This window comes from Seriola aureovittata, chromosome 20, assembly GCF_021018895.1.
Source record: "Seriola aureovittata isolate HTS-2021-v1 ecotype China chromosome 20, ASM2101889v1, whole genome shotgun sequence".
Taxonomy (NCBI): domain Eukaryota; kingdom Metazoa; phylum Chordata; class Actinopteri; order Carangiformes; family Carangidae; genus Seriola; species Seriola aureovittata.
In genome coordinates this window covers 577,501-593,269 of record NC_079383.1, presented here as the reverse complement: position 1 = coordinate 593,269, position 15,769 = coordinate 577,501, and the positions used below count along the sequence as shown (strand labels likewise).

Genomic DNA, 15,769 nt, shown 5'->3' with positions numbered 1-15,769 from the left:
AAGAGCGAGAACGTCAGCACAGAGCACGTGGACTTCCAGCTGGCTCGCAAACAGTGGCGGGAAATGGAGGAGCAAACCAAGAACAAGATCTTCATACCTACCACCAAGCAGCCCAGCTTCCACGGCAGCCACAGCTTCATGTACACGCCGGTCCGCAACATTGAAAGAGCTCCCAAGAAAGCCCACGATCTGGAGAACCTGAATCTGGTGGGGGATTATCCTCATACCCAGTTCAGCCCCTGCTCTGAGGATTCTGGTCTGGATGACTCCAGTTACAGGTCTCCCTACGATGACCCGGAAACACCCGTGGAGAGGGAGATCCGCTTATCGATGGAGAGGGAGGAAAACTTCAGGCGGGAAAGGAATCTGTCCAGGATGGGCAAATCCACCGACTGCGCTCCGTCACGAAGTATCCCCAGATCCATCAGCACCCCCCTGACGCCGTCGTTCATCATCACCTCCTCACCCACTAAAGAACCTCTGAAACACGAGGTGTCCGCAAACAACGTGATCATACTCGACCCCAGCAGCGATTTCAGCTCCGGCTCCAGACACGACTCGGACAGCGCGGCCGCTCGGTCCGGAGAGTGGCGCTCCGAGGACAACGGCTCCAACCTCATCATCCTGGAGACGTCCAACCTCATCATCCGCAGCGCCTCCGAGTTCTCCCTCAACAAAGCCTGCGAGCAGCCGCAGGAGAAGATGTTCCTGAACAACCCCTTCTTCAAGCTGCGTTCGAGAAGCACAATATCCCTGGTAGACGAGGAGATCAAGCAGGTGAAGCAGAGGGAGGAGGAGCTGAGGAAGGAGAGAGCCAACCTGTACGGACAAGACCGGTTCAGTGCGGACAGGATGCTGTCGAACCACATGGACACTCTGGCGTTTGACACGTCAGGTACGTCAACAACACACTGACCTCAGGACAACACGCTTACCTGTGTGTGTGTGTGTGTGTGTGTGTGTGTGTGTATTGAAGCTAACGATGACCTTTGCTCTTGGTGTCAGCTGATGTTCCACAGAAGTGCAAGTCATCTCCATCATCGCCGATGAAGACGCCGTACAGGATGGACCGCTCTGCTTTGTCCTGCGATCACAGAGTAAGAAACACGTTATTCACAATCTTCATTTACACAAAATGGTTCCACGTTACAATCAAACTAAAGGATTTATAAATGGTTCATGATTAGGTTCATTATTATTAATTCAGTTATAAAGTTTAAACTTTATAAACACTTTATAAAATAAACAACTATAAACAGTTTTCATACAGTGATGTAGGATCACTATTTGGCAAGAACAAGTTAATGTTTATGACTCATTAATCTGACTGAGCTACTACCATTTATAACTGGTGAAAGGAGCCTGTTAGTAACTCATTAATAAATGTTGATGATGTTTCACACTTTACGATAAGGCTCCTGTTACCAGTTATAATTGGTAAGTCACCGTCAGTCAGATTAATGAGTCGTAAGCATCAACTTGATCTTGCCAAATAGTGATCCTGCATCAATGTATGAAAACTGTTATAACTTGTTTATAATTGTTTATTTATGGATTATAAAGTGTTAACAACTACGGAAAGGCATTGCATTCACAGAATCGTTAAGACGAGATCAGGTGAAAGTTAATTTTTCCATTTTAAATAAAATAAAATCGTCCGTTTTTCTGCTTTTCCAGTCTCCATGAATATTGAACATCAAGTGGAACGAAGAGTGAAAAACTCGGCTTGTTTTTTGGTTTGGTGTAATTTCCATTATTAGATTTTTCCTTGTGAATTAAAGACCACAGACTGAAATGAATAGAGAGGGTGGAACCGGAAGTAAAATGAACCCGTCAAAATAAAAGTGAAATGTGTAAATCCTTTAGTCTGATTATAAAGTGATTCCACAAAATAATATTTTATACTTTGTTTTGCATAAAAGTCAAATGTACCTTCATTAAAATCTGTAGCCTGGTAAATCTACAGAAATCTTTCCATGCAAAACTGATTTACTTGTTCCACCTTCAGTCTAATAACCTGAGAGAGGAGGTGGAGGTGGAGGTGGAGGAGGAGGAGGAGGAGGAGGAGGTGCTTTGAAAGCAGGTAAACAGTCAGCTGTTTCTCTCAGTTTCCAGACGTCTACACAGGAGGACGACGTAAGAGCGCCATGGCTCTGCGCTGGGAAGCGGGAGAGTTTACAAAAAGCGACTGAGGAGGGGCGAGTCGAGCGTTTGCCATATAAGGGCATCGACCGTCAGTGTTATTGTCATTCCAGTTAGATTCAGCATTGCAATTGTTTGTTTCATGTTGTGACATAAACTCTGCTTCTGTGACGCTTTGGGCAAAAATAGCAAAACAGTGAGAACGTTCGTGGTGACGTTACAGTTCAGAGAGAACTGATAACAGTGTTATAACAGAGGGTTTACATTATTATCTGACACCCACAGTTCTGACCTCATCATCTGAACCAAGTCGTAGCTGTGAAGCTGGAAGGCTGCTGGTTTCAGCTCTTACTAAGCTACAGCTGCTGCTACGTGATGTAGCAGTAAAGTTTATTTCAGGATTGACAAACGCTCAAACGCACACTTTCCATCTATCAATAATTTATCAATAAACAATATTGTGAACTGTGGGAAGCAGCTGTGGTAGAAACCAGTGCAGGTATGAAGAATAACTCGGTCTACAGCTGATGTGTCATGCAATAATATTCACTGAGTGCATGCCTCCTCCTGGATCTTTCCTGGCCTGTTGATGCTCAGGAAACTGCCACTGGAGGAAAAGAGAGGTTTAAAGTGTTCTCTGAAACCTGATTGGGCCTTTATTATAAACACAGTAATCACATGACATGTGTAGAGGGAGTTAATGGTCACTGTAATCAGAGGGTGAAAATACTACGATGCTTCAGCAGTGAGTTAGACACATCAAGAGGCCACTGACTGTAGGTTTTACTGGTATATAACGCTGTGTCAAACAGAGTTCATGTTGTTGTGAGGTCGATTTGGAGACACTCAGATGACTGTTTTTTGGGGGGCAGCAGGAAACGCCAATAGAAAACTGACAGTGTAACCCAAATCAGTGGTTCTCAACCTTTTCCAACTCACTTGAAAATCTCAAACCTGTTGAATGGTCACATCCGACCCTGTAACAGTCTCATGACCCGTCAGGAGGAAGTGGAAACAGGAGGCTCAGTGTTTCTTTCCTGTCTGACAGGAGCGATCACTGATTCACCATCTGTCTCTGTTAACGCTTCCTGTTTCTAAGCAGCTCTGTTCTGATTCTCCAGTTTCTTCCATGAATGTGATGTTAGCGCACAATCCCACTGAGGTACTGAACAAGTGAATGAAATGCTCCGGCTAGGGACAACATAAGTTCCTATCATTGATTTATCAGTGATAGGAATTAATATAAGACAAAAGCAAAAAACTATAACAACTTTATTAATGTTTTAAAAGTTAATTTCGTTTTAAAACATTTTTTAAAAATAATTTATTTATTTTACACTTACACATTTTCACCAAAAATGTCCTGTTTAGCAAAAGATTTGTCGGCCCACTTGCAATACCTTTGCAGGGGGCCCCGGCCCACAGGTTGGGAACCACTGATCTAGAGCTTATGGAGAACGTGTCAGTTCGCAGTTGTAAAAGAAACAGAAGACTGTATTTGGAGTTTTGTGTCCACCTGAAGTCAAATATTCGCTCTTCCTGTAGCTCTGCTTTGGTCTCCACCTGCTTTCAGCTGCTGGTCTGAGTCACTGAGCTGTGTGGAGCTGGACAGGTTGCACAGTGGACTGATCTGAAAACAGCTGACTGATCCAAAACAATGAGCTGAAAGATGCTAAAATGTTCTGCACAGCTGAGGAAACTAACTCTTTGTGCGACACCTTTCGTATGAGTCATTAATGTGAATATAACAATAATGGTTAGCGTAGCTTTTAGCTGAAGGGGAAACCTGCAGCTGCTCCAGAGGTGAGACACCAGCTGAACGCCACGACTCATTTACACAGAGGGACTGAGGAGCTGAGAGCAGCTCGTTACAGAGATTGATTCATGTCCACAGGGAATGATTACAGCTGCCAGAGACTCCTCCAACGTCACGTGACATGAGACTATTGTGTGAAAACCTTTACTTCATGTGAAAGATGATTGAAACTGAAAGTATTTAGGAGCTTTTTTTGCTGAGATGCCTGAATGTTAGAAACTGTATTGTTGAGTCGACTCTTTGCTAAACTTTTCTGGACATTATAAATGTAAATCAGATTTGAAAACATATTTTGATGTTATTGTACGTCTTGATGAAGCAAATGCTACATTGCTCAGTGTATATTAACTGTATTTTCGTACTATGCTTTTTTGCTGCAAATGATATTTCAGGGTGAGCTGGACGGAAATAAATCAGCACAATATACAAAACATATAACTGTTCACCCCAACAGAAAGCTCAGACAGTGAATGTCCGTGAGAATAAATACTAATGCACATTTCAGAGTGCCTGAACGAGCTGCACATTATTCTGAATGACAATCCAATATCTACAGGGATCACTGGACTCCAAACTGGAGAACCAATGAGACTACGAGGAATGTGGATAAAATAATAATAATAATGATAAAATAAGTTTCCACAGATTAAAGTATTTTATTCTTTATACAATAGCTCTATAAATGAATGTTGATTTATACACAGTGAGGCTACAGTTACTCACACACACACTTCCTGTAAATGTTCAAATTCTGACTTAACTTTCCAACAATCAGCTGTTCTTTCAGTTTTTATGTGACAGGACATTTATAGGCCAGTATTTATTCTAAAGCACTTTTCCCTTTAGTGTGAATTGCATGAGCACAACACAACATTTTCAAAAGGGATTTTCTTAAAAACACTGTAATCAGCTGATTTTAATAAAGAAATGTTGATGATTATTTACAAAGCCTTGATATTTCCAGCTACTCTGAAAAGCAGCCTCTAAGAGCTTGGTACTTTCCTGACCTTAGATTGAGCCGACCTTAAACAGCATTGTTTTACATTTCATGTTTGTATGCTTCATTGTTTCAGTATAAGCTTTGAAATCTCCAGGATTACTTGCTGATGTTTAAACACTATGTGAAAAGCTCCCGCCGTGGATTTACTGGGCTCTTTGTGACTAAACAACCCGGAGCTTTTCACTTTGTATTCCTCATGCGAGCTTTGAAGAGATTAGTGCAACAATAAAATATGTATATGAAGAGTGTTGGCTGGCTTTTCTGTTTGGACACATATTGTAACATGCTCTGCTCATTACGAGACGTCCTGTGTATCTAGAAATTTCAGCCTGAGGGAGGCAACAGAGAAAAGTTGCAGAACCAGAACACAAATGGCTGATCTTCCATTGAAGTCTGGCTCGGATGTTCAGATGTGTTTTTGTGCACAAGCGAAAACGCAGCTTTGATGATGCCAGAGAAAAGATCATAAGATCTTCAAAAACATAATGAATCACCTGGGAGTAAGGACATCCACAGCTGGATCAGCTGGCCAGTCGATGAGTCACCAGAATTATCAGGGTGAGTATGGTAATGCTTTATTTCAGTCTTGCTCGAAGGCTAACTCAAGGCTAATTTGTTTGTTGGCTAATTAGCTAGTTAACGAGCTGTGGTAATGTAACATTTCAGTGTGGTTGTTGTTGGAAACTTGTACGGTGGCCCTGAAGGGCAAACGACACCAACAAAAAGGTAAACACAAAGACATTTACTACTAACGGAAAGGGTCGGTACCTGCTATGACAAGGATCATTGGTGATTGGACGAAAGCACGTTTGTTTGTTTAACAGGTATTTTTAAGGCTGCTTTACGCCACACCAGGTAGTTTACGGCTCGGATGCAAACATGGCTACTACAGAAGAAGAAGTTATACACATACATATGAGGTGATAGTTGACATGTTGTCCACCTTTCACAACATTACAATGAGTGTTCGCACTCTTAAGAGAAGAATTATTCCCCGCTCGCACAGGTGAGACGAGCCATACTGACATATATTGCCCCAATGAGGGCAATTCATCTTTGTCACTCCTCTAAATGAAGTCGCCCGAGCCGTAAACTACCTGGTGTGGCGTAAAGCAGCCTTAAAAATGCCTGTTAAACAAACAAACGTGCTTTCGTCCAATCACCAATGTCGTTGTGTTTTTGTTAATGTCGTTGTGTTTTCCTTTTTGTTGGTGTCGTTTGCCCTTCAGGGCCACCGTAGTTTTGGGGTCACACATGGAGCACAGAAATGGAGAACTGTGGCTACTGATACTTGAGACAGATTAGCTGCCTAGCTAAACTGAGGAAGCTAATCTAAGATAAAGAACACCACAGCGGTTTGTGTAGGTAAATGTAACCGTGTGTCCTGTTCGCCTAACAGAGGGAACATGGAGACGGAGGGCGATGAACAGCAGCCACACTTCTCTTTATTTCTGTACTGCACCTGTGGTCCCAAAACAGTTTCCAACAGTAATAGACACTTAACGGCAGCCTCACAGCACGTGCCCCACACACACTCTGCCTCAAATAGCAAAGCACACAACACAGGAGACAACCGACACCTGCTAACCAGAGGTGTGTGGTGGGTTTTACAGATAGGCAGAAGGAAGCAGAGCCGAGGAGCTGTAGCTGTGTTTGTAGCACAAACATCACACTATATTCACAGCAGAGCTCACACAGAGAGGATAAATCAGTGTCATTAGCTCCTGCACGTGCTGCTGCTGCATCTCCAAGCAAAGGTTTAGTTTCCACATACGTGGTTTGCGCATGCGTACGAGGCTGCACTACTGATCTAAGACCGGCAGAAAAGGACGCTGTGTTCGGAACCGGTGACTAACGTCATATTCATACTAAGTGTGACGTCACAATAAGTATATTACAACTGCATGGCATGTGAGTTTTGTGCACGGGAGAAACATCCGGGCGTACATTAGATTAGCAAGAATTTCTGCGCTTGCGCCGTGAGCATACTGGACATACTGTCCCATGATGCACTGCGGCTGTTCAATGGCAGGCGGCTAGGCGGAAGCTCATGGCACCAGTCAACAACAGGTCGTGTACAAAGGTGAGTAACCAGTTTGTAATACTTGTGTGGCTTGTAAGGGTTAGGGCTGTATGAAAGATGAGGTTTTATGCATAATGATCGTATCTTCATTGTTGCTGGAATTGAATTTACCGCGCGACTGCACTGTTAGCCGAGATGCTAATTTAGCGTGAAGGTTAGCCAGTTGGCTAATGACACCGGAGCTACTACTGAGCTGTCCATCAGGGGTGCAGCGGTTAAGGGGTTTCACTTCTAACCGCGCTTTAAAATGTCACGGTCATGTCACCGGAAAGGCTCAGCCACACCGAGGCGGTGTCTGTTCTCACTCAGGGACTATTTGCCGGCACATAATTTCTGCCGCAACCTGCAAGGAACGAAAACAGAGCAGTGGTGTACCAACTTTAAGTGCCTTGTTTATCAAGGGATTGAATAGGGAGACTACGCTATCTACGCTATCTACGCTATCTACGCTATCTACGCTATCTACGCTATCTACGCTATCTACGCTAACTACGCTAACTACGCTATCTACGCTATCTACGCTATCTAAGCTATCTAAGCTATCTAAGCTATCTACGCTATCTAAGCTATCTAGGCTATCTACGCTATCTACGCTAACTACGCTAACTACGCTAACTACGCTAACTACGCAATCACCAAGAATGAGCCGGTTAGTTATTCAGGGCCAAGGCTCAACTGTCTGCAAAACCTGTCGCGGCTAAAGGGTCAAACACATCACCACCTGCTTTACACACCAAAGTAAAGGTGATACTAACAACCCAGTTAAATGACGTCAGAGGCGGGTTACTTCGTGAAAAATTGAATTGTTAGGAATTAAATATAAACATGTCACTTATAATCTGTGGCAAGCGTTGGGTTTTCAGTGAAACGTAAACTAACAGGCAGTAAACCGCGTGTTGCTTCCTCCCGTCTGTTGAATAAAGGCCAGGTACAGCAGGTAAATATTTAGTGTAAAACACAAGGAGCTTGTAAACTTCCAGCACTGTACTATGGGTCTCAATTCATTACATTTCAGTTATTAATCACCAATTTTTTACTAAACCTACAAACAAAGGAACAAAAACAATTATAGAAAGGATTTTGTCAGGCTGCATGAATATTAAATTATAAAAATGAATAAATTGAGGACAATAACCCTTCCTTTTTTAACCCACATTAGTAATATTTTACCCTGGGGTAAGATATGTGGGGATCAATAAAGTTAATATTAGTTTTATATTTATAATATTATATTATAATAATCTTTATTATTTTTGTACTGTAACATTTGGTTGCTTTATTATTTCTATTTTAAATGGCAGCAATACATAACACATTAAGGTTTCTAAAGAATGATCATGTGATACATCAGTAGTCTGAATGAATGCATAATATTCGTGAAACCATGGTTATTCCTCAGACTATAATCTTTCATCAAAAATCTATATCTGTTGCTTCCCTACTGACAATGTGGACGTGTGATGAGTAACGCCTTCGTTTCATCGGGACTGATGAAGACACTGCAGAGCTGAGAGTGTAGAGGTTCACAGTCAGGAGAAACGCTGCCATGAAACGATTTAGTAAGGAAAATTAACTCGTGTTGTCATGATGTTGTTTATGTTCGGTTGTTTTATTTTGCAACTGAATGATGCATGGGTGTAAACTAGGGATGCTATAGATTTTGATGGTGGTATTATTATTATTATTATTATTATTATAGTCTGAGGAATAATCACGCTTTCATGATTATTATGCATTAATTTATTTAACAAGATTAGTGATGTATTAAATCACATGAGCATTCTTTAGAGATTTTAATGTGTTATTTATTGCAGCCATTTGAAACAGAAATAATACAATAAAAATAATAGTTTATTATGATATAATATTATAAAATGATTTAAAAAAAAATCTTTTAAAATTCCTTTTAAAAATTATTATAAATATAAGACTAATATTAAATTCATTGATCTCCCAGGAGAAAATACTACTAATATGGTTTATAAACTGATGTTATTGTCATCAACTGTCATCCATGCCTATTTATTATTCATTTTTAATAATTAATTTAATAGTACATGTGGCCTGAGAAAAACTTGTCTATTATTGCTATTGCTATATGTAATTAATTAAAACCCTTAGTACAGTGCTGGAAGTTTACAAGCTCCTTGTGTTTTACACTAAATATTTACCTGCTGTACCTGTTATACCTTTATTCAACACAGACGAGAGGAAGCAACATTGTGTAACGTTAAATGGTCAGAGCGACTGAAATTGATTTACTGCCTGTTTGTTTACGTTTCACAAAGTAACCCGCCTCTGACGTCACTGAACTGGGTTGTTAGCATCACCTTTACTTCGGTGTGTAAAGCAGGTGGTGATGTGTTTGACACCTTAGCTGCGACAGGTGAGCCGTGGTCGTGAGTAGCTCCCTGCACATTCTTGGTGAAGTTAGCGTGGCCTCCGTGTCTCCCTCTTCATAAGCAGCACTTAAAGTTGGTGCCGCTGGTCACCAGCAAAAACAGTTATTGCTGGCATTACTGTTTTCGTTCATATTTTGCTGAAGACCAGCAACTTAAATCATTAAGGGATCATTGCAATGACTATAGCTGTCTTATTTTTGTTTAAATGCTTATTCCCTGTCAAACGTTTATACCCGTTTGACCAATGTTATGCTTGTACAGGATGTTCATCAAGGAGCTGGAGGGAAGACAGGAGGCTGGATGAGCGAAGAAGAAGGTGAGTTGAAGTGTTGAAAGCACGTTTAGCACAAACGATTTTTGATGTTTACTTTTGTCAGAATAACCAGGCAAAGTTAGAGCTAGGTAATAAAATATGAATTTGAATAAATGTGGATATAAATGATTAGTAGTAGAAAGTTTAGCTAAATAAATGATTATCAGCTGTGTATGTTTTATAGGAACTTAACTAAGCTCTGAGGGAGGAGAGGCCACTGCTGTGATGTGGCAGAGACTTTCTATAAACCCACCTCACCTCATCAATCGGTGCAGCAGTGGACTCTCCTGAGAGAGGTTAGGTCTGAAGCAAAGAGGAAGGTTGAGTCCGAGTGGCTCAGACTCAGCAGAAGGAAGAGAGGGAGGAACGATGAGAAAGAGAGAGAAAGACTCATGAAAGAAGAAGTTTACAGTGTGTCTTCTGTGATTATTTTATAGAATTTCTTCAGACAGAGACAGTAATGACACGATACCCCTTTATTTACTTGTGTGGATACATAACCTTATTTTATTTCACTAGTGTAGTCTGATGCTTGACGTGACCTGTTTGTTCATTTGTTCAGACTGCAGCCCGACTGCAGAGCCTGTGTCTGATTCACTCAGCTGACCCGTGGCTGCGGAGGAATACAGTAGTTCAGCGGTTGAGAAAATGTAGTACCAAAGGAAAGTGCTGTTTTGATGGGAAGATAAAGGCTGAAAATATTCTTTATGGAGCTACATTTAAACAGATGTTGAATTGTTTCTGTGTTTAAATGTGTGTAAAACAGGTGTTTTCTGCTGGCCCCGCCCACAGGTGCTGCAGGAACATAGTGCTGCTCCCGGCTGCTTCTCCGAACTGGCAGCTCAGATCAGAATCTACTGCAGGTAACACACTGACGGTACATGACAACTACACCTGTCACATTAACTATGAGAAGCTGCCCAGACTTCACTATACATGTATATTCTTACGTACGTACACATATATATATTCATAAACACATAATGAAAGAATGCGTGTGTGCACATGCATGATAGTATGCATGAATGTGCAAGTGTTTAGTACCAGTACATATAGTGGTCATTGGAGGAAGTGCAGTGTGTGGTGTCAGTGTTGTCTTCATGTTTCAGCTCTGGAGGTTGATGCTTGTCAATAATCACACACCAGTGACACATTTACATTTTGTAACTCCTCCATCACAAACCTCGTCACCGCTCTGAGAACTTATCCATTTTGTCTTTGCTCATCTTCTCCTTCATGGCAGCTGGAGGTGAAGTAGAATCATTTGTAGACATTAGGTCTGCACGGCAGGTCCTCAAAGTTTGGTTAATAAGTTTGTTTCTTGGACTTGTTTTTATCTTTTAAACAGTAGGTTAGATTATTTTTTTGTGAACACATTTGAATATTGTCACTACATCCAAACTCTGTAGTCTGATAGCACCAAAAGTTGTCATAGTAACACTGAAAAATCATCCTTTAATAACACACACATATGTATTTATTTTATACAACAATTACAAGATAGTCTCATAGCTGATGATCATTTGTCATGCTTATAAAGATGCAATAGCTTTTAGGAAAGCAGCCAGGAAGCCTGTGTTTCCTATGAGGAACACCACAAACACCATTGTCTTCACTTTGGGAATCTGGAAGAAAAAGAGGAAGATTTTAAATATATATATGTATGTACATACATAGAGTAGTTCAGCAGTTGAGAAAATGTATTGCCAAAGGAAAGATCAGAATCTACTGGTCACACACTGACGGTACATGACAACCCCACGTCAGATAACTACAACCATCACATTAACTATGAGCATACTATCATGCATAACTGTATTTTTTTTTATACATATTTATACACCTCCTCTGCCAGTTTCTCCCCCAGGACTGAGCTGTTCTTTCTGATGAACTTATCTCTTTCTCAGATTAAATCGAAGGCAACTGGACTTGTATTTGTCTGTGGAAGACGTTTCGCCTCTTATCCAGGCGGCTTCATCAGTTCTTATGTATTGGTCTCTCTAGTCCGCACTAGTCTGACCAAGAAAGTGGAGTAGGACCCAGGTATTTAACCTCTTGTGGGTGGGTCCACCAAGGTACCTGTGAAAGTACTGGTTTCACCTGACCATTGTTGTGGTCTCATGTGAACGACAGTCGTTAGGGTCAGGTGAGCCCCTGGTGGATGACGATCGTTGAGAGTCGTCTGAGGTTATGTTGTTGACTCTCCTGGGTACCGATGAAAGGGCGACATTGTAGATGGGGGATAGGTGGTGTCGCAGACCCCCTCCCCTGTTTAGCGATGGCCTCTCCACTTTTACATAGATGGCTTCTTTGACTCCCCTTTCAAACCATCTGTCCCCCCTGTCCAAGATTTCGACATTGCTGTCTTCAAAGGAGTGTGCCTTTTCCTTTAGGTGGGAGTAGACAGCTGAGACAGGGCCTGAAGAGTTTGCCCTTCTGTGTCGGGCCATACGTTTGTTTAACGGTTGTTTTGTTTCCCCAATATATAGGTCATTGCATTCCTCACTGCATTTGACCGCATATATCAGGTTGCTTTTTTGATTGTGTGGTGTTTTGTCTTTGGGATGTACCAGTTTCTGCCTGAGCGTGTTACTGGGTTTGAAACATACAGGGATTTGATGTTTGTTAAAAATTCTCCTGAGTTTCTCTGAGACCCCAGACAGGTATGGAATGACGATGTTTCTGCGTTTCTTTCATTTTCTCAGCATCCTCCGTATTCTTCCTGGAGCGTGTTGTTGTCCAGGAAGAATACCAACACGGAGGATGCTGAGAAAATGAAAGATAAACGCAGAAACATCGTCTCAGAGAAACTCAGGAGAATTTTTAACAAACATCAAATCCCTGTATGTTTCAAACCCAGTAACACGCTCAGGCAGAAACTGGTACATCCCAAAGACAAAACACCACACAATCAAAAAAGCAACCTGATATATGCGGTCAAATGCAGTGAGGAATGCAATGACCTATATATTGGGGAAACAAAACAACCGTTAAACAAACGTATGGCCCGACACAGAAGGGCAAACTCTTCAGGCCCTGTCTCAGCTGTCTACTCCCACCTAAAGGAAAAGGCACACTCCTTTGAAGACAGCAATGTCGAAATCTTGGACAGGGAGGACAGATGGTTTGAAAGGGGAGTCAAAGAAGCCATCTATGTAAAAGTGGAGAGGCCATCGCTAAACAGGGGAGGGGGTCTGCGACACCATCTATCCCCCATCTACAATGTCGCCCTTTCATCGGTACCCAGGAGAGTCAACAACATAACCTCACCACATAACCACATAACCTCAGACGACTCTCAACGATCGTCATCCACCAGGGGCTCACCTGACCCTAACGACTGTCGTCCACATGAGACCACAACAATGGTCAGGTGAAACAGGTACTTTCACAGGTACCTTGGTGGACCCACCCACAAGAGGTTAAATACCTGGGTCCTACTCCACTTTCTTGGTCAGACTAGTGCGGACTAGAGAGACCAATACATAAGAACTGATGAAGCCGCTTGGATAAGAGGTGAAACGTCTTCCACAGACAAATACAAGTCCAGTTGCCTTCGATTTAATCTGAGAAAGAGATAACAATGACCTGGACGAATGAGAACTTACACAGACAGATTTCTGATGAACTTGTTTTTGAGTGTGATATTTCTGCACACAGCAGCTGTCCTTTCACTCAAAGACCTCAGTCTCAAGAAGCAGAGAAGCCTCTGGCCTTTCCTCCCAGCCTATCCTCGTTCACCTCCCATCCCATCCCTCCAGGCCAGTGTGGCTCCAGTTGCTGGAGGAACCCTGATCGGAGCAGCACTTGGTACATTTTAAGGTGTTGTTGAGCTGATGTTAATTGTTGAAGTAAGTAACTGACTTTGTGTTGAGGTGCTTGTTGAACTATGTGGGGACTGGGCGTAGATTAAATATCAACTGATTTCTCTCTCACACAGTCAAATAGCATCCCTGTTCCTGGTGAGTCTAATCAAAAGGAATTCTGTCTGTTTTCTAGTTCATTACCAAGGCACAGTAGTAAGTGAAGAGAGATATATATATATATACTTTTTTTTTTTATATTTCATTTAGACACCTTGTTGTAATTCTTGTTTTTCTAGAATCCTCTTTTGGTTTTTGTTTTAAACAGGATCCATTTGCCTTTAGGTTACCCCATTGGTTATTTTTTACAAATTGTCAAATGTCCATAATAATAAAAATTTTTGTTTAACCAACAATGTCATCTGGTTTTTGTTATCATCGTTGCATCTTTTGGACCAATTAGGCAATGGTTTGATTAAAGCAGGCCTGTTATGCCATATATGCTGTTTACAGACTAACATAGGAACCAGCATTGGAAAGTTCGGAAAACATGCGTATTGGATGTGCCGTTCTTTACGCCCGGACTTCGATACAGTTACCAGACTGGTGTCCGACTGAGGAATGGGTAAATATATGATGTATTTTTCTTCCATTTGGACCTTTCAGGTTAACGTGAAGGTTCACATTTACAAACCATTACATTTGGTTTTCTAGAGGTTGCGATATGCTCCAGAGCCGTGATCCATCCATCCATCTTACTTTAAGCCCTGATAAGTCATCACAAGTGTTATAAAAACATCCTAGTATAGTAAGGCATCAAAACCGTCAGTGTATAGTAAGGCATGAAAAACGTCATAGTATAGTAAGGCATGAAAAACGTAAAAACATAATGGTATAGTAAGACATCAAAAACGTCATAGTATAGTAAGGCATCCAAAACGTCATGAAAACGTAAAAACGTCATAGTATAGTAAGGCATCCAAAACGTCATAAAAACGTCATAGTATAGTAAGGCATCCAAAACGTCATAAAAACGTCATAGTATAGTAACGCATCCAAAACGTCATAAAAACGTCATAGTATAGTAAGGCATCAAAAACGTCATAGTATAGTAAGGCATCAAAAACGCCATAAAAACGTCATAGTATAGTAAGGCATCCAAAACGCCATAAAAACGTCATAAAAACGTCATAGTATAGTAAGGCATCAAAAACGTCATAAAAACGACATAGTATAGTAAGGCATCAAAAACGTCATAGTATAGTAAGGCATGAAAAATGTCATAAAAACTTCATAGTATAGTAAGGCATCAAAAACGCCATAAAAACGTCCTAAAAACGTCATAGTATAGTAAGGCATCCAAAACGCCATAAAAACATCATAAAAACGTCATAGTATAGTAAGGCATCAAAAACGCCATAAAAACGTCATAGTATAGTAAGGCTTCAAAAACGTCATGGTATAGTAAGGCTTCAAAAACGTCATAAAAACGACATAGTATAGTAAGGCATCAAAAACGCCATAAAAACGTCATAAAAACGTCATAGTATAGTAAGGCATCAAAAACGCCATAAAAACGTCCTAAAAACGTCATAGTATAGTAAGGCATCCAAAACGCCATAAAAAGGTCATAGTATAGTAAGGCATCAAAAACGCCATAAAAACGTCATAAAAACGTCATAGTATAGTAAGGCATCAACAACGTCATAAAAACGTCATAGTATAGTAAGGCTTCAAAAACGTCATAAAAACGACATAGTATAGTAAGGCATCCAAAACGTCATAAAAACGTCATAAAAACGTCATAGTATAGTAAGGCATCAAAAATGTCATAAAAACGTCATAGTATAGTAAGGCATCAAAAACGCCATAAAAACGCCATAAAAACGTCATAGTATAGTAAGGCATCCAAAACGTCATAAAAACGTCATAGTATAGTAAGGCATCAACAACGTCATAAAAACGTCATAGTATAGTAAGGCTTCAAAAACGTCATGGTATAGTAAGGCTTCAAAAACGTCATAAAAACGACATAGTATAGTAAGGCATCCAAAACGTCATAAAAACGTCATAGTATAGTAAGGCATTAAAAACGTCATAGTATAGTAAGGCATCCAAAACGTCATAAAAACGTCATAGTATAGTAAGGCATCAAAAATGTCATAAAAACTTCATAGTATAGTAAGGCATCAAAAACGTCATAAAAACGT

The 15,769-nt window shown here is 40.9% G+C and overlaps 2 protein-coding genes and 1 long non-coding RNA gene across 8 annotated transcripts in view; 2 read left to right on the top strand and 1 right to left on the bottom strand.

The window, feature by feature from the left end:
- palmdb (palmdelphin b) overlaps window positions 1–5,203 on the top strand; it is a 56,639-nt gene extending 51,436 nt beyond the window's left edge. For both annotated transcript variants that reach the window (XM_056364584.1, XM_056364585.1), the window contains 3 exons: window positions 1–895; window positions 1,006–1,097; window positions 2,109–5,203. The exon at window positions 1–895 is cut by the window's left edge and continues 1,431 nt beyond it. In XM_056364584.1, coding sequence (XP_056220559.1) covers window positions 1–895; window positions 1,006–1,097; window positions 2,109–2,192 — 1,071 coding nt within the window. In that variant the 3' untranslated portion in view covers window positions 2,193–5,203. The remainder of the gene's footprint in view (window positions 896–1,005; window positions 1,098–2,108) is intronic.
- A 1,534-nt stretch (window positions 5,204–6,737) lies between these two features.
- Window positions 6,738–10,423, top strand: LOC130161431 (uncharacterized). Its single transcript, XR_008826150.1, has 3 exons — window positions 6,738–7,041; window positions 9,705–9,759; window positions 10,319–10,423. It is a non-coding gene; the product is annotated as an uncharacterized LOC130161431 (long non-coding RNA).
- Window positions 10,424–11,210: 787 nt separating this feature from the next.
- The window catches only part of frrs1b (ferric-chelate reductase 1b), a 43,854-nt gene continuing 39,295 nt past the window's right edge, over window positions 11,211–15,769 (bottom strand). For all 5 annotated transcript variants that reach the window (XM_056364720.1, XM_056364724.1, XM_056364719.1 and 2 more), the window contains one exon: window positions 11,211–11,381. In XM_056364720.1, the coding sequence (XP_056220695.1) occupies window positions 11,289–11,381 (93 nt within the window). In that variant the 3' untranslated portion in view covers window positions 11,211–11,288. The remainder of the gene's footprint in view (window positions 11,382–15,769) is intronic.